This window comes from Ursus americanus, chromosome 11, assembly GCF_024610735.1.
Source record: "Ursus americanus isolate L20-20 chromosome 11, mUrsAme1.1.p, whole genome shotgun sequence".
Classification (NCBI taxonomy): Eukaryota; Metazoa; Chordata; class Mammalia; order Carnivora; family Ursidae; genus Ursus; species Ursus americanus.
Window position 1 is genome coordinate 45,875,836 of NC_142137.1, and position 19,505 is coordinate 45,895,340.

At 41.0% G+C, this 19,505-nt stretch overlaps 1 protein-coding gene across 1 annotated transcript; it reads left to right on the forward strand.

Moving 5' to 3' along the window:
- Positions 1-8,591: 8,591 nt before the first annotated feature.
- TAAR9 (trace amine associated receptor 9) lies at positions 8,592-9,638 on the forward strand. The gene has a single exon (XM_045805496.2). It carries the CDS (start codon positions 8,592-8,594, stop codon positions 9,636-9,638), a length of 1,047 nt encoding a protein of 348 aa, XP_045661452.2.
- The last annotated feature ends 9,867 nt before the right edge of the window (positions 9,639-19,505 follow it).

Below are 19,505 nucleotides of genomic sequence, written 5' to 3' on the forward strand. Positions count from 1 at the left end.
AGGTGGTTGCCGTGCGGGGCTGTGAAGGGGGGAGAATGACCATCCTTTCCTTTGTCTTTTATCCTTTCCCCTTCACTCTATTTCACTCATTTCCTCTCCTCTCACACTGTCTCATCCTATTTTCCATCTGAACATTTCTTTGGTTTAACTGAAGTTCTGTGATCAATGACAAGGCTAAGCAAAAATGCATTACAGCTTTCTGTTTGGTAGATTATTGTGAAGTTATTAAGGAAATTCAGTGAGCAGTGAGGATCTTACCTGTTTTAGTTGGAAGAATAGCCAGTTGCTCTTTCTAAGGCATCTGGAGTCCATGTATGAATGGGACCATGAAACAGTGGGGGGATCTGTGTGGAGTCAGTGAACGGCATCTTGGGGTCCTTTATTTTACCTATCACACTGCAAACACTGTAAACTGCTAAGCACGCTGTCAAGAAAAAGTGGAAAGTACCAGAAACACCCACCCAGTTACAAATCCACAGGCATATAACCTGTCCTTTTCTTATGCAAGCGACCAGCAGAAGCTCAGAGAGTCTGGAGGTGTGTGTGCAGGGTCACAGAAGTGGGAAACTGAAGTGCCACTTGTCCTTGCGAAGGCAATTCAGACGCTCCGCCTGGTAAATAGCATTAACATTTGGCTCTCCCCAGGGCCCTCCCCTCACCCCCTCCTCATCTCTCAGAGTACTCCTCTTCCCTCTTTCCAGAGTTCTTATCTCAGAGCACTGTTTACTTGGCCCCTCCCAAACTAGACTATGAACTTGTTCAGGCCGGGGATTGTGGCTTTTATCTGCATTCTTAGCACCTAGTATGGGTAACTGGCCGCAGAATGTGCTCAGCAAGTATGAGTGGAATGAACAGGCCTGAATTTTCGATCTTTTTTAAAGATTATTTATTTGTCAGAGAGAGAGAGCTTGAGTGCACAAGTAGGGGGAGCAGCAGGCAAGGGGAGAAGCAGGCTCTCCGCTGAGCAGGGAGCCTGATGCAGGACTTGATCGCAGGGCCCTGGGATCATGCCCTGAGTCAAAGACAGACGCTTAACTGACTGAGCCACCCAGGCGTCTGTTCTAGACCTAAATTTTCTGATCTAAGTTTAGAGTTCTGTCCTTGATCACTGTGCTAACTCCCCTGGAACCGTGTTTCTCAAAAAGGAGCCTGTAGAAGAATGACAGAATCAAATGGGGTGCTTGGTTAGAAAAGCACACGTCAGGTTTTTACTTCAGTGCTAGAGGTGAGAACTTCTGGGCGGAGAGCCTGGAGTACTTAGAACCTCAGGGGATTCTGATAAAGACCCAAGTTGGAAAAAATTTTCTGTTTCTATGCAGTGGTGACTTGGAAGGGAGAGAGTAGATAGCCACCTAACTGATGCTTTCAAAGTGTTTGGTGTGGGGCTCATTTTTTGGGAGCAGGGAGCTAATTTTGTGAGAAGAAGGAGCTCATTTTTAAATAGACGCTTCCCTTCTGGGCATTTACCTACTTAGCTTTTGTTTGGTGAGCCCAGTAGTGTTCAGAGTGACCACTAAGGGGCAGCAGAGTATGGGTAAAAATGCAGAATCATACTCAAAAATACAGGGTCATAAAACAGAACGGAGACATTTCCTCTAAAATAGTTCAGTAAGGAAGACATCTGCCCCTTCCCCTTCATGCTTTTACCTATTATTTTGGGGATCTTATTTTCAAGCATAATATATATTATATTATATTATATTATATTATATTATATTATATTATATTAAAGTATATGATTTCTAGATTATAAATTAGGTTCTCTCAAAACCAAGAAAACAGTGTGTAGAAATAGCTTCTTCTTAAAATCAAAGAAACTATCCCAAGTGAAGATATGTTTGACACTGATTAGTCAAGAAAGGGAAATTTCTTAAATTGTTGAAAAAAACCTCTAATACTGTTTGAACTCTGTGACGGGAAATATTGTATCAATAAGATTTTGGTCAACAAAGAATCTAACAACAGAAATTTCAGAACCATTATTATACCTAATTTTTTCAATGCTCTATAAAATAAATCCAGCATCTTGGAAAATTTTATTCATCCCATAACATGGAATTGTAAAGTCAGTCACAGACTTGCAATTTTATTGTGTTATAGTGACAGTAAATGCCTGACACATAGTTGATTCATAATATTCATTCCCTTAGCACTGTTAGTTCCCTCAGTGATTGATTATGACATATGATGGTCCCTAAAAACATTTTCTAGTCTTTCACTTCTACATGGATCTATCCATTTGTCCGCTGGGCAGTTCCCAGTTTGATCATCCATGAACATCTCAGCTTCAACAAATCCCACCTGAAAATCCTCTCCCCGCCCCACCTCTACCCAAACCGCGTCCTCCGCTGGGTTATGTTGGCCCCTAAGCAAGTCATCAACCTGGAATTCTCATTCTTTCTCACTCGTAACATTGAATCCATTTTTAAATGGTTTCATGCAGTAATTTTGCTCATTAGAAAGGTTTAGGGTTGATGCCCCCATCTCCAGGAAGGCAGGAGAACCAGGTTCAGAGGAAGCAAAGGAAGAATCTACCAGGAGAACTTTCACTCTCAGCTGACCTCTGCCACCTTGAACCCGGGACGACATTACCACCCTCTGCTGACTCCACTGCGGCTGCTGTGAAGACTCTGTCACCCGAGTTCTGAGTGGATACGTGCATTAACACTTCAGATGGTGTGTAGGGAGACGATCTTACCATGGGTCTTGAGTTCCCCTTGCTTGGTATCTTCACAATAGGAAGAATATTTGAATACTGGGCATTCAAATTAATACATGTCCTCTATAGTCAACGTTGTCCTTTCCCCATACTTATATTTCAAAGTGCTTCTTTGAAATAATACTCCTCACATAACCCAACACACATTCAGCTCTTACCCAAGTGGCAACGCAGTCCTCCCAATTATTGCTTCCAGCTCCAAGTTCACGATGTCTGGATGGCATATGATTCTCTCTCAATAGTCAATAACTTACCGACTAAATTATAAAGTTAAACAACACTAATACACCCTATAGAAAGTAGTGAAATAGAGGGAGATAAAGAAATGCAAAAAGTAATTTACAATACACATTTTAAAATTAAGAAGCTGGGAAAATTAGGTTAAGCGAAACTATCCCCTTTTCTACAATTGGTCACAGGGATGTGGTTGACAGTTGTTTTTTTCTTTCTTTCCCACCACTGATTCCATCTTCCTTTGCCTTCAGCCACGACCTTAGCTTCTTAGGTTTCTCTCCTCAGTGACGGTGCTTCATTTCTGAGAAAATTGAGCCTTTAGAAATCCCACTTTTATTGGACTAAGTTATTCCTTTAACATTTTCCCCTGGTTCAAGGGTTCCAGCCACACCCTTTACTGTGCTCACCGCCCAGCAGGGCCCAGGGTGATTACTGCAGCAGTGAATACCCTGCCCTTCTTTTATGCTTCTTTGCATATGAGGGGCACCTGGGTGGCTCAGTTGGTTAAGCGTCTGCCTTTGGCTCCGGTCATGATCCCAGGGTTCTGGGATCGAGCCCCGCATCAGGCTCCCTGCTCAGTGGGGAGTCTGCTTCTCCCTCTCCCTCTGCCTGCTGCTCCCCCAGCTCATGCTCTCTCACTGAAATAAATAAATAAAACCTTTGAAGCAAAACAAAAAAAGGAGCCCAATATGACCAGATAACAATCTCAGCTTCAAATTCAATGAAATGATTGCTCAATTTGTTGAAATTAATATGGAAGCATTCTTCCACTGGATGATACACCACTAAACCCTCAAGGACCACAGTTATTATTACGTGAAGAAACAATCTTCAAGAGGATAGTCATGGGAAGCACTTCTCACATCAGGTGCTTGGTAATAAGATCGACACATAGGCTCAAGTTTACCTAGGTTCTTAGGTAGAAGCTAAGAAACTGTTGTGATTTTTTTCCAACTTCATGTGCATAACTAACTTGGCTTTTGTAATTTTGAATTCTTTTTCTAAAGGAAAAGCCTGTCCATGAATGTTCCATCTAGATCTTTCCATCTTTGAACCTCATTTCTGCCTTCCTTATGGACTCTTTCCTGGTAATGTCTTAATTTTTTACAGCTATAACAATGACATGTGGTTGTTTTCTGGCAATTACTAATGGCTTTCACTGTATGGTCTCTGAATATCCCCACAACGCCTGGGTTCCTTACATGAGATTTGGGTCCTGTGGGTGAGGGATTATATTCTGGGCACCCCCAAACCACTTCAGAGTTAACTTGGGGTGGAGGCACAATTACTATTTCCCTTTCTCCGGCTTCCTAAGTTCCTCCATGATTCACAGCCCAGACTGTCAGATGGGGCCAGCTCTTCTTCCCTATTCAACAACTGTGGCCGCTCAGGAAGACTGTAATTTTATGTCCTTTATTGTTCCCAGAGAAATCATGAAATTGCCAGAAATCAGAATGCGGATTTGAAGTGTTATGCTTTGGGGGTGTCCACGGTAGTAGCCTTATATTAAAACGGCATGTGTCTCAAGGCTTTCTGCAGTTACAGCGGTGGTGGGGACAGGAGCGGTTGGTTAACAGGCAGGGAGCTAAACCGCTGCTGTGGAGAGCTTTTCTGTGGGCCAGATGGTGGGGTTTGAGAGGGGCTTGCACGTGATGATGATTTAAAATGAAGATACAGGGGCGCCTGGGTGGCTCAGTCGGTTAAGCAACTGTCTTCGGCTCAGGTCATGATCTCAGGTTCCTGGGATCTAATCCCACATCGGGCTCCCTGCTCATCAGGGAGTCTGCTTCTCCCTCTCCCTCTACCCCTCCTCCTGTGCTTGCTCTCTCTCTCTCAAATAAATAAAATCTTAAAAAAAAAATAAAAATGAAGATACTAAAGGTCCAAATTTTCAAAATTGCTTTTTGCAAAAGAAAGTTTTTATTTGGAAATCATTTTAAACCCGTAGAAAAGTTGGGCAAAGTTGTGTGAACCACACTTAGGTACTCTTTACCTGGGTTCACCTATTAAACTTTTGCTCTATTTGCTTTGACATTTGTTCTTTTCCTCCAACTTCATCAATGTGTGTGTGTAATGTTTTTTCTGAACCAACTGAGAGTAAGTTATATACATCACGGCCATTTACCCCTTAATATTTCAGTAATTTAATACTGACACAGTACTTTTACCATCTACCATTCATATTCCGATTTTGTCAATTGGCCCAGTAATACATTCCATTCTAAGATCCCATATTTCTTTTGGTTGTCTTGCCCTTCTGTCTCCTTTGTTCTGGAAAGGTTCTTCAGTCTTGTATTACATAAATATTTTTGAAGTATATAACCCACCCCCTCCCCACCTTTTAAAAATAGAATGTGTCTCAACTTGGGTTTGCCTGAAATTTCTTCATGATTAGATTCCAATTATGCGTTCTTGGCTGGAATAATATACACGTTTTATTGTGTGCTTCTCAGGGCAGCCCTCCAGGGGCATATGTGGCCCCGTCCTCCTCATGGATGATGTTAATTTGATTCCCAAAGTTTTATTTGATTTCTCCACTGGATAGCTACTATTTTTTTCTTTTGCAGCTAATAAGCAATCTCTGGGAGTTGATGTTTTATGCCATATAAATATCTGACTCTCATCAAAATTCCCCTCTCCTATTATAAGAGTTAGCATCAATTGATGATTCTTGCTTTAATCAATATTAATATGATGCTTCCAAAATTATGATGTTCCAGCTCTAGCACATTCTCCGTATATAATATCAGTTGTGCTTGGTATTCTGCTGTAAGGAATGGCCCTCCTCTATCTATCTATCATCTATTATCTATCTATCTATCTATCTATCTATCTATCTATCTATCTATCTATCATCTATCATTAGTATGACCTCACGGATCCCCCCCTTCCACTATATAACCTTTTACTATCTCTCACTATTTTTGGCACACGAATTATCCCAAACTTGGTTAGTGGGAGTCTATTCAAGTTAGCAACAGTGTCCTTGTAAAATGTCAACATTTAAAAAAAATCTCTTATTTTCTGATATAAAAATATATTCCAGTTTCTTCCTGTACTTTTCTTGTCCCATTGCTTGGATGAAACATTTCTTTGAGAAGCTCTAGTTCATTTTACTGGTATAAGGTATTGAACACCAAGATGCGGGTCTTCGGAGTGCTCATTACTTCTCAAGTGTCTTTGCTTCTAGGGAAGGACACATTTTAAGACCTTCTGTAAGACTGAAGTCTGCTATTCTAAAGCCCAAGTATGAAGACCAGAGGAAGGGCTTGGTTGGGTTTTTTTTTATGCAATAACAGCATTACTTGGGCACCAATGAAGTGAGGAGATCTGAAGGTTGGGGAGACAATATCCTTAACATAGACACTCAGACTTTCAGGCAGGGCACCATCTACAGTGGCAGTGGTAAGGTTCCTTAAGTCAGACTGAGAATAAAATAGGAGATGTGGCAGACTTTATCAGGAGCACCAAGGCAGAAGAAGAAAATGCTGGGCTTATCAAATGGTGATTTTATTGGGTAACTGACCTGTGAGCACATGGGTGCATCCGTGTAGGGAATCCCAGGAGTAAACATGAGACATAGATTTATGCCATCAAACCTGTGAGGGCCTAAGTAAGGCAGGAAACTGGGAAATAAAAGTAAAAATGAACTGATTTAAAACTCATAGAATTGCAAAGCCTGAAAATACCGTAAGTGTATACATAGCCACCACACACTCACCCCCACACAAACATTTAAAATGTACAGACTAGTGAAATCTACTACCCAGGGAGTATCCACACCTCTGTGTGTGCATATAGCTTTTTCTAGGATTCTGCACTTTCGACAAAGGTCAAACCTATGGTATGGGAAAATGGCAATATAAGTACTCCAGTCTCTAGTTCAAAGATTAAAATTAAGATTAGTTGTAAGATTATACTTTTTTATGGTTAAATAAAATAAAAATTAATTATTCAACCATTGTTTGGTGAGATCTGCAAACTGCTTTAAGATTGTGTGCCTCGGCACCTGCACCCCCATGTTTATAGCAGCAATGTCCACAATAGCCAAACTGCGGAAAGGGCCTGGATGTCCATCGACAGATGAATGGATAAAGAAGATGTGGTTTATATATACAATGGAATACAACTCAGCCATCCAAAAAGTGAAATCTTGCCATTTGTAATGACATGGATGGAACAAGAGGGTATTATGCGAAGCAAAATAAGTCAATCAGAGAAAGACAATTCTATGATCTCACTTGTATGTGGAATTGAAGAAACAAAACAGAGGATCATAGGGGAAAAGAGGAAAAAATAAAAGATGAAATCAGAGAGGGAGACAAACCATAAGAGACTCCTAATCATAGGAAACAAACTGAGGGTTGCTGGAGGGGAGGGAAGTGGGAGGATGGGATAACTGGGTGATGGACATAACGGGGGCATGTGATGTAATGAGCACTGGGTGTTATATAAGACTGACCAATCACTGACCTCTTCCTCTGAAGCCAATAAGACATTGTATGTTAATTAATTTAGTTTAAATTTTTAAAAATGGAAGAAGAAAAAAAGATTGTGTGTCTCAGGAGAAGAATAACCCTCAAATAACTAGAGAAACAAACATTCTCTATTTGAACTTTGGATAATTTAGCATGAATCCATTCCTTTCATGATGAATCTAGAAATATCCCTCCAGTGTACCCAGAGGGTCCCCCCTTCTTTGTGCTAAGTTTAAAACTATACTATTTTTTAAGAATGGGGAGGTGAGGGCCTAGGGGAGTTATTGCTTATTTGAATCAATCTTATTGATTTTAGACATCTGAAACTGGCCATTAGCCTGAAAAATACTTACACACAAATGATATTAGTATCACTTTGTAAGAATAGTTCTCCAAGTCATCTCAAGCTGTCCAAACTGAGTAACTAAAAAAGGGGGAAAAAAACCCCTAAAACTCTGAAAATATAAGCAATAGAAGAACTGTATTACCCAAATAAGTTTAGCAAGCTGCTATGATTAAATCTTTCCTCGGTCTTCACATGCTATACTATAGGGATTTTGAGGTCACAATTTGAAGGGGATGTAATTTATTTTTTCCTTCTTGAAAAAATGAAGTATAGTTTCTCATTACTGCCACTCAGGGGAGATAACTTCATAAATATAACTCAACCTTTGGTAGCCCAATTATTTTTCAACTCAGGTGATTACAGGTGAGATTTCCAAAGGCAAAGTATGACAAAAAAGGATTCTCTAGTGATGAGCCAATTACATTCTAATATATATTAATCGAATATTATCGAATATTAATCTAATATCTTATATGTATATATATCATTGGACGAAATGCATTGCCAGTTACTTATTTTGTACAAAATTTGACTATAATTTTAATGCCTTTCTGTAACAAGTTCCCATTCTAGATATATTAAAAACTTGGGGATACTTTTTAGAAAGATCAAGAGGTTATAGTTAAAATGCAAAAAAAAAGAAACAAAAACAAAAAAACAAACCCAAAAAACACTTGGTGGAAAAGTTCCTAGTTTTCATTTTAACTGGAGGTTTTCTCCCCACTCCCAGAGGCTCTTGAAATTAACATTTCCTTGTTTTAAATTGCTGACATAGGGAATTTGACACTTTTAAAATAACTCCAACAAGAGGGCAATGGTGAACAGTCTCTCCCCACCTGCCGCGGTGGAGCTCTGCTATGAGAACGTGAATGGATCCTGTGTTAAAACTGCGTACTCGCCGGGTCCCCGAGCCATTCTGTACACAGTCCTCGGTTTTGGGGTTGTGCTGGCCATGTTTGGAAACTTACTGGTCATTATTGCTATCCTTCACTTCAAACAGCTGCACACACCTACAAACTTTCTGATCGCGTCCCTGGCTTGTGCTGACTTCTTGGTGGGAGTGACCGTCATGCCCTTCAGCACAGTGAGGTCTGTGGAGAGCTGCTGGTACTTCGGGGAGAGTTATTGTAAATTTCATACATGTTTCGATACTTCTTTCTGTTTTGCTTCTTTATTTCATCTATGCTGTATCTCTATTGACAGATACATTGCTGTTACTGATCCTCTGACCTATCCCACCAAGTTTACTGTCTCCGTGTCAGGCATATGCATTGTTCTCTCTTGGTTCTTTTCTGTCACCTATAGTTTTTCCATCTTTTACACTGGGGCCAATGAGGAAGGAATCGAGGACTTAGTAGTTGCTCTCACCTGTGTAGGAGGCTGTCAGGCGCCACTGAATCAAAATTGGGTTCTACTTTGTTTCCTTCTATTCTTTATACCCACTGTCGCCATGGTGTTTATATACGGTAAGATCTTTTTGGTGGCCAGATACCAGGCTAGGAAGATTGAAAGTTCGGCCAGCCAAGCTCAGTCGTCTTCGGAGAGTTACAGGGAACGAGTAGCAAAGAGAGAGAGAAAAGCTGCAAAAACGTTGGGTATTGCTATGGCAGCATTTCTTGTCTCTTGGCTGCCATACATTATCGATGCCGTGATTGATGCTTACATGAATTTTATAACTCCTCCTTATGTTTATGAGATTTTAGTGTGGTGTGTGTATTATAATTCAGCTATGAATCCCTTGATATATGCTTTCTTTTACCCATGGTTCCGGAAGGCAATTAAACTTATCGTAAGTGGTAAAGTCTTAAGGAGGGATGCATCAACAATGAATTTGTTTTCTGAGGAAGCAGATATGGACTGACAAGGTGACTGCAGGGATCCCAAAACTAACATGGAATTAAGGTCAAAGGCAAAATGAAACCCTTGGATCTAGAGAGGCAAGTGTAATCATCTGCAAGTAGGAGGATATCATATTCAGTTGTTCTAAAGCATTTGTTGTCTTTATGTATTTCATTTTTTAGAATTTAGTAATAGACAAAAAAAAGTTGCTGATTGCTTCCTACTTACTATCCTTAGTATTATTCTTCTGTGGTTTCTAATTTCTACGGTAATTTCTAATAACTTCTCTGAATTTCCTACTTCTTTCTTCAAACAATTTGAAGCTTTGTAGTTTCTCCCACATTCGTTACCAATGTTCAGTTATCCAAGATACAGAGAGGGGATAAAAGGAGTTTCTGCCGAACTTGTAAGTTAGTTTCTTTGGGGACAAAATCTTTTTAAAAATATATTTTGTTCGAGAAGTAAATAGAAGATTCAAATTCTTGGAGTTTTTTTCTAATTGAAAAGGACTTTACAGAGAATTGAATAGTGGAACTTCCTAGTAATTGAAGATTGTACAAAAAATTCTGGAACTCTTGCATTTTCCGAACGCTGACAATGCTTCCTCTCCATTTGACAGAAGCTGTGTTCACAAAGAACACGTGTAATGATGATATGATTATATACTGCATCTTGCTTTTGGAGAACATAATTTATTAGAGTCAAAATAAGCATGTCAACAAAAAGATGGTTTTTGTACTTCTTTTTTAGTAATCTGAAATAATTTTATAAGAAAGCCACTTCAAATTAACATTTTGTTACTTTTGATTTTTTTCTTTGTACCAGACACTGTATTTGACGTTAGAAATACAAAGCTGAGTGACCCAGATATAACCAAGGATTATTTTGAAAGAGCAAATACCCCAAATTGGCATTATACGCCTTAAGAATAGCTTCAGTTTTTTTCAATTGATATCATGTCTTAGCCACATGAATTTTAATTCATTTTAACTAAAAATATATGTTAACTATTTTAAGATAAAGTAAAAATTTGAAAGAAACTAATAATAGGGTGATTTGCTTTCTTAAGTCTTTGACTCACAGCCTGAAGTCTTTGCTTAGGTAGCTGATTTTCACAGACTGTTCTGTACCAATCTGTTTTATGATATGAAAAGAAGAGATACTAAGTAAATAGAGGTACATAAACATTACATGTTATGTATTTTATAAATAAACCAGTTTTAAAATGCTTTATACAAAATTAAGCTGTTTCACATTTGTGCCTTCATATTTTTCAGATAGAGCTCAGAGAATTTGGTGGGGGGGGGGAAGTTAAAGGTAAAAGAGGATGAAAGGAATATGAAGGTCTTTGCTGCAGAATACCTGTTTGTGACTGAGATGATAATGCCAAGGAACAGGTCTATTGACCCCCTTTCAAAGGCTCATAGTTAAGGCCTCCCCACACTCTCTCCTGAAGAAGAGCACAAAGCTTGTGTCCCTTTGATGGTGAGTCAGGAATGTTGTCTTCATAGAAACATGTGTCCTCTCAATTGCAAGTGCAAAATTACACTGACACTCATAAATAATAAGGAAAATCCTTTGGGGAGACTTAAGAATATATACTAGACATCTGTTCCCTTGTGTTATGTAGAGTGTAATCTTTAGATAAAATTGCAGAAATACTGTCCAGTGATGTTTTCAAGCTCTTGTACATATTGGTAAGTGGAGAATACCCTTTAGAGAAAGAAATTTACTCTTTCTTGTTTATTTTTCTACTCTCCTTATAGCCTTTTATAAAGGAAGTCTTTTGATTAAAAAAAAAAACTAGCTTATTTCCCCCCAAACTAGACTATTATTATAGCATGGCTCCCCTCTTCTACCTCTCGATTTTTTATACCAGTAAGCTCCTAACTTCTTGGCTGGCTGCATACCAAACTGTAGCAGCGCCACGGATACATTTGGAACAAGACACACTGGCGCTGGAAACTGACTTCATTCTGCAAGACTGTCTGCAAAGTAAAACCTGGCCTTGAAATATGTTGCTGAGCTTCGTCTCTTCATCCTAGTGAGCTCTGGTTCCCAAGTTGTCTGCTTCAGCCAATCGGAGGCTGCAGAACTGTTGCAAGGAATTAATTAAGCCACTTACACTCCAAGTTGTAGATTACATAAATACAATGTCTCTCACATATACGTTACTTACTTAAAATACATGTTATTTGTAAATACATGTAAAAGCATCACTGAATTCGTAATAGCTTTTGTCCACATGTATTTTTCTTAGTTTAGTGGATCCTAAAAGTATAACTGCTACATTGTATAGGGTTTTGTATAATAATAATAAAAAAAAAAACGTAAATGGTGAGTTCAGACACAGTTCAGTCATAAATGAAGAAATGTTGTTAGAGCGATACCCAGTCACACTGGTAGCTTTCTGAAAGGACCTAGCTCTTAATGACAGTCCACTCTGTCATTGCAATTTGTTATTCATGGATTATTCACAGCCCTGCCACTAACTGATAAAGTTGCTCTAAATCCAATCAACCCATTATTTTATGCTTAGAAATCAGAGTTCAGGAAGAGCTGCAGGGTTCTGCGGAAAAAGTCACTTAGCTGGTTCAGAAAATGACGTAAAGTCCAAAGTAAATCCTTCACGGAGAGTAATTCTAAGTCTGCTCACAAGAATAAAGGATGGCAGAAATCCAAAAATAGGAATGAAAAATTACATATATCTACATAAATAAAAGGACATTTATATAAACTGCTTACACTGCATTCCTCCTATGTGGTTGATCAGAATTGATATTTTGTTTTACTTGCTAATATTAGTCATAGGAATTATTAATGAGGAAAGAAACCCTGGAGAGATTACACGCACTAAGTGTTGGAGCTAGATGTTTAGACCAGGTCTAAACTTCCTGGTAAACCTGCCAGGAAAACCATCCATATTTCTCAGAAATGAAAAGGCGTAAACTATCTTCCCAGGCATTACATAGAAGCTGACATATTTTATTCTGTTCAAACACAAACGCACGTGCACACACACACACACACACACACACACACACACACGACAGATATAAAGATAAGCCTTCAATGGTGTCTCATGACAAAGATCAAATTTCATCAGCTTCTAAGATCAGTACTAAGCTAAGCAGGCTAGGCCATTTCAAAGGTGAGAATGGATAAGGCCCCTGTTATGACTCATCCCAGTTACAATAACGAGGCATTCAAAATCCACTTGAGTCCCCAGCCTGCCCCCTCTCTACTGTCCAGCCTCTCCTAGGAGCTCCCTTGCATCACTGGCTACGATCAGCTTATTTGTGCTGTGTCCTTTCCCACCAGTGATATGAGCTGCTAAACAATAACCATTGGCTAAATTAATAAAAATGGTGCATACTGAAGCTTTCACGATAAAACACACTGTGCTCAGAATTTCCCTTTTGCGTGGGTCGTGGATGAAGGCCCAAGAGATACTTTAGGGGACATTCAGGAAGAAGTACTTGAGGAAAAGAATCAAATGCTAAGAGTGAAGTTCAAGAAGGGATTTATTCAGGTAGAATAACTTCCTGGTGTCCCTCAATTGTTACTATTGGTCAAAACAAGTCCTCCTGTTGAGAAGAGTTCCCCTCTCCACTCTCATTCAAGGCCAGTGCAAGTCTGTAATGCCACTGCTGTCCATTTTTGGTTTGCACCCACATACTGAGACAGCTTATCTGTAAACCAAGCTAGACCTTTTCCTCCTCTTCAGTTTGCCGAAATGTGGGATGAAGGGGTCCTGGTGCAACTGTGTTGGGTAACATGGGTTCTGGGCTCGTGCTGTCTGGCCTTGCTCAGGCTTGGTTCCAGGCAAATCATTTCCATTGCACAAAGAATTTGCTGGACCCACCCAACTTTATGACTTTGAAGATCCAAGAGGACCTACATCATCATGGGCAGTTAGAGACACGTGATCACTTGGTATCACGTCGTCAAGTGTCCAATCACAATTTGGGCTCAGAGAGCCGTGTTTCAAAAGGTGTTTTATCCTCCATTGTAAAGAGCATGGTCTTGCTTCAGAAGTCCAGAGGACTGCATTACATTTCTCCCATGGAAGCCTTCCATAAAATCTAAACAGCATTTTTTCCCATTATTAATACCTCTAGCACCACCAGGTTACCAAATTGCATGGCAATGACACTGCAGCCCACACTCCAAGCCCCATACAAAGCTGGCAGACTTTTTGTTACTCAGCGTATGGACAAAAGCAGTATGCCTAAGTGTGGAACACCTTGTTTTTGGATCCCGAGGAGGTCTACCAGCTATTGTGCTTCCTTCTTTGCCATAGAAGATACAAGATGTAGTCAGCTGTCTTGTACGTGCGATGAGACATTCCTGACTGCTTTAATGAAGTAGAGGGCCCCTGACTCTTCATTGGGCTCATCTCCAAACTTCTAGGAAACACGGATCTTACCAAGGCTAGGTACTAGGTATCTAGAGTGCGAGGGGCTACTTGCTCGTCCTGCCAGATCAGTGTAACACCACCAAGGTAATGAATCGATGTCATCTTTTGTAAGATGCACAGATGGTCCAGACTCCTTTTTTGAAGGGGAATCTGAGCAGTGTCTCTCTGGGTTTGCACGAAGACACAGTAAATAATAAGGGTATTGTTTTGAAAGTGATAATAAATCATATCAAGGTAGACAACAGATTCTGGTTGGAAACAAAGTAAGTAAGTCTTACTGTAAATGTTATTTCATATCTGACGGGCTACCAGACTGCTCTATAAAGCAGAGCTTTCCAACCAGCTTCCCATGACAGCATGCTGCAAATGGGTCATAAGCATGCCTGGAGATACTGATCCATTCAGTGTTCGGGGCAGTCAGATGGCACCACGGTGGCCAGTACACTCAGGACACAAGCAGCTTCCCTCATTGTCTTCTGATGTTGTCCCAGCTGTCTGACAGGGTGCTGCCCTTTCTATACATAGCAAGTACAATGAGCAACTTCCGGGACTAGCTATGCTTCCGCATCTCGCTGAGAAAGGCTTGCTTCTTAATATTTCATGTGGCTGACAAAATGTTTGAAAGCCCTCCATCATGCCCCTTGCTGCATAACTTGGAAGTTCTTCCCTCAGGAGGCAAAGTGAGAGCAGAGGTGGTGGTATACCAGTTCTAAGCATGGGCCTTAAGAAGGCCTTGTTGTTTCTGCTCGCTGTCTTGAACCCCTGCCATCACCATGGGAACCTACTCTCATAGCCCGCTGCTCCAAGGACAAGAAGTAAACTTTCTCCTATTTTCATGACAGGAAGTAGTTTTACACCTTGGAATATGCTATCCTTTAAAATTAGGCTCCTACCCTTCCACAGAACCTGAGAGATAGGTGTGCTATTTCCCCTGATGACTGCATTTCAAAGATGGCTCTCAGCTACTTGGAAAAGACAGTCCTGGGTTATAAAACCGGCAAGAAGCCTTGAAAAAGATTTATATCTCAAAGGCACAGAGAAAGAACTTATAATTTTAAGTTTTCTGAAGCAAATCCTCTAAGAAAAGGGAGGGCAGAGGCCTAGAGTCAGGAAGAAGCATGCCAACAGTTTATTCAAGCCGAGTGGAATATTAAGGCCATTTGCTCAGTTATAATAATTTCCTTTCATTGAGGTGCTATACTGACATCCCAAATCACCTGTTTACCCTCTTGTGAAGTACGTGTGTCTTGATCAGCTCGGGCAGCTATTAAAATGACCAGTAATTGGGGGTCCCATAAACCACAGGAATTTATTTCTCACAGTTCTGGAGGCTGGGAAGTCCAAGAGCAAGGTGCCTGCAGATTCAAGTCTGGTGAGGACCCGCTTCCTGGTTCATAGGCGACTCTTTTTGCTGTGTGTTCACTTGGAGGCAGGGACAAGGGATCTCTCTGGGGCCTCTTCTATAAGGGCACCAATCTCATTCATGAGGGCTGCACCCTCATGACGTAATCACCTCCTAGAGGCCCCATCTCTAAACAGCATCACATTGGAGGTGAGGTTCAACCCATGAATTTTGAGGGGACACCAAGAAAGAAGATAGTACACAACAAGAGAAAAGGCAAATAAAGCAGAAGATCATCTGCCAGATGGTAACTCACTAAATGTTGATTTATAGCCTACTATGCATTTTGCATAGAATTGAATATGCTAATAGGAGACACGAAAGAAGTAAAGTGACGCTTCCCATAGTGTCATCTGCTGTTCTTAGCACCTGAATCCCCTGCAGGCTCTACTTAGAAACAGGTTCCAAGCTTCCTACCAAGAGCTCCCAATCACCATCTGTCATGACATATGCATCTGAGCAAAAGATGTGAATAGAAACATCACCAAAAGTTGTACTTGTCTTTCTCAAACAGTTCTATAAGATTAACTTCATCTGGAATATTTCAGGTTTCAGTTGTTGATTTTAGAGTCATATTTTGTCACAGGCTTTGGATTTTTGTTGTGCTTTCTTATTTCAGATGGGCTGGTTTGTTTAGCTTCATATTTATTTCTTTCTTATTCTCCCCTAACCCAAACACACTTCAAGCACTCAGTAATTTTGAAGTCGTCTCCATCCAGCCCTAAAGATCCCCAAACACAGTCATGGTCTGGTGCTTTGGGTTCCTGCTCTTCCGTCATGTATATTGGAAATGTGACTGATTCAGGCAATCAGCCGCTGGGCCGCTCAGCTCAGCTCCTCGTCGTGAATCTATGCTCGTGTTCTTATTTCTCCTTATGCTAGCAGCTTTCTGAAAACCAAAGTCCCCAGTGGAATTGGGGCAAAATCACCTGTTTCACCGTCCTTGCTCGTGTGCTGTGAAGTGAGAAGGTTCATGCCAGCTCCAGGCTTCGAGTGGTGAGCTGTTCACTATCTCCTGTGTGACAGGGAGCACTTTTAGACCCTTTCACAGGAGTCAAAATGCTGGATTCCGCAGCTACTTCCAGACATGGAAACCACCAGGTTCTCATTGTCAGCCCTGCTCACATTTGGTCTTCCTGTTTCTTGAGTGCAGAGAAGGTGATTTCATTCATGAACATTCCTACAACTTCCCCACCCCCGCCCGCCATTTTTATATGCCTGCCCTCTCCATGCACTTGAAACACAGGAGGTGTTGAAGGAACTAATTCAGCCTTCTTGAACATTTTCATGAAATCTTTATCTCATTGGGGAAGGACAGGTGGAAGAGAAAAAACCTTTCTCTGACTCCTATATTTTCTGATCTTTTTTCACGCGAGCAAGGTTTTTGGCCTTAAGAGGTAAGAATTTAGAGGCATTGTTTTCCAGCTCCTCTCTGGACCATGGCTGCTCTTCTTTCTAAGTTTACAGATCCAACAGGGTGTGACAACCTAGGGACAGGCCCCTTACAGAGGCAGTGGGAGGAGAGGGCACTGTCATTCAGGGCTCACACGTGACCTCAGCAGCAGCCGTAGTTTGATGCCTGTGGTGGGCAGAATAGTGACCCCTCCCTTCGCCTCCCATGATGTCCACGTGCTAATCACCAGACCTATAACTACGTTACCTTCCATGGCAGAAAGGGACTTTGCGGATGGGGTTAAATTAAGGATTTTGAGATGAAGAGATTATTTTGTATTATCCAGGAGGCCCGTGATGTTTGTTGGTTATATCAATGGAGGAAGGGATTACAAGCTAGGAATGCAGGTGGTCTCTGGAAGTGGGAAAAGGCAGGAAGCAGATACTACTCTAGAGCCTCCAGAAGGAAAACAACACCATTAACCCCTTGATTGTAGTCCATGAGAACTACTCAAATCTCTAACCTCTAGAACTATGAGATAATATATATGTATTGCTTTAAGCCTCTAAACTCATGGTAATTTGTTACAGCAGAAATAAGAAACTAATAGAATGGCGTGATCCTGAGGCAAGCACTCCATCCATGTCTGTGGATACCCCAGTGAGCCCAGTGGTTACCTAATGAATGAACACAGATATCATCATCCAATCAGCAGCACTTGGAGACTTTGCTTTTCAGATATAAAGCAGCTCATCGCCCTCTGCCTATAAGAAACATTCCCTATTTCTACTCCCTTGAACTGATTTTCCCACAGCCCAGATCTGTGCTTTCTTGCTTGACAGCAAAACCTTTCCAAACAGAACTCAGTCTTTGGTCTCATATTCTCATAAGTCTTTCCTTAGTACTTCAGAATAAAATAACAAATCAAATCAAAACAAAACAAGAATAGCAACATGGACCTTCTTCGAGTCCCTGTCCCCTGCTATCTACTACACATCTCTCTCTTTCTCTTTACAGTTGACTTATTAAAGTGTCAGTCGCTGTTCATGGTCCCACTTGCCTTCCCTACCCATTCCCACTCATTCTCAACCTACTGCAGTTTGGACTCTGTCTTCGTCATTCCCCCAGAAGAGGTGGAATCATGCTTATCCATGGTCTAGCTGTTAATGCCAACAGACGATTCTCATCTTTTATTTAACTTGACCCATTGTCAACGTTTTACATTCTTGATATACCTTTCTTCATAAACCTTTCTCATCCCATGGGGTCTGTGGGTCCACTTATCCCATTTTTTCTGTTATTTCTGGCTGCTCTTTCTTTTGCAGGCATAACCTTATAGTTGATGCACCTTCAGTTCCTTCCATTTTCACTGTCCACACTCTAATCCAGTCAACTATTACTTCCTGAGTATCTGATATATGGGAGGCATTATGGCAGGCGTGCGCCGGGCAGTCACATTTACTCCTGTGGCCTCAAAAACACTGGTATGTGGAGAAATCCCAAATGATTGTTTCTGGCACATTTGCTTTCCTGAGCTGAACACTTAGAGGCTAAATCACCCACCGAAGAACTCGAGTTTTATGTCCCTCCGACCCATTCAAACCGAACCCATCATCTTTCCTTACCCAACGTAGTCTTTCTTGGACATTCCCTATCTATCCTGTTGGCAAGTTACAAATCTGGGACTCACCCATGATTCCTGCCTCCGTATAGAGCCCTAAATCCCTACATTCTTTCAGGCTTTAAATTGTGTATTTCCTATTTTCAGAAAACGGGGAGGCAAAACTACTGAACAAGGGCGGGGTAGAATCGAGTCAGCTTTGAGAATTTAAAGAGAAGGTAAGATAGTGTTACCAAGAAGAATTGGGTAGATGATGGCTTGAATAACTGTTTGCCTGTCACACCTGTAATACCTGTTCTACTCTTATTCTAGTATATTTTTAATACCTGTATCCTAAGTGACAGATCATGTTTCTGTTTTCTAGTGTTAAATATATTGTTGTGGAGGAAAAAAAGTCTTCGGCACTTCCTATTTACTTTATAGGATCAAAGGTAGCCTTTTTTCTCAGACTTGAAATCTTTTTAATGTGGCTTTCAGTATCTTTAATTTCCCTCTCGAACTCCCTAAACTGCTGTAATATTGCAAGGGCAGCGTCTGTGTCAGCAGAGGCTGCTACTATCAGAACTCCCTGGCTCTTAGCTTCTGCAACTTCCCATCTGGTAGTTTTGCAGTGGTTTTCATTGCGTTTTTCTTTGCTTCATCATTTAATTGCTGTTGCAAAGAGATAATTTAATCCCTGAAACGACATAGGCAGGGCCCTTCTGTGGGCTTGTGACCAGGCCAGTGGCATAGAACCCTGCTCTTGGGGCTTGATGCCAGTTGCTGTGGTCTTGAAATTCTTAAAAATTTTATCTCTGAATTTGTGTTTTATAGATGAAGTCTTGAGGGGCAACAGAGCATGCGTGGGGGGATTTGGAACCTCAAGTTGCATTACATGTGATTGTCCTGCGTTACACCCCTTCCCCTTCTCCCTTGGACTAGCTCTCGGCCACCTGCCTGCCCCCTACCCCCTCAAGCCTTCCTTCCCTGGGCACCTTCAGCTTGGTCCAGCCTCCCCCTCCTCACTCTGACCTACTAAGACTGCCATGTTGGAGGACTGGATGCAGGAAAGGG

Coding starts and splice junctions, on each gene's coding strand:
- TAAR9 (XM_045805496.2), top strand. CDS start 8,592: ATGGTGAACAGTCTCTCCCCACCTGCCGCGGTGGAGCTCTGCTATGAG.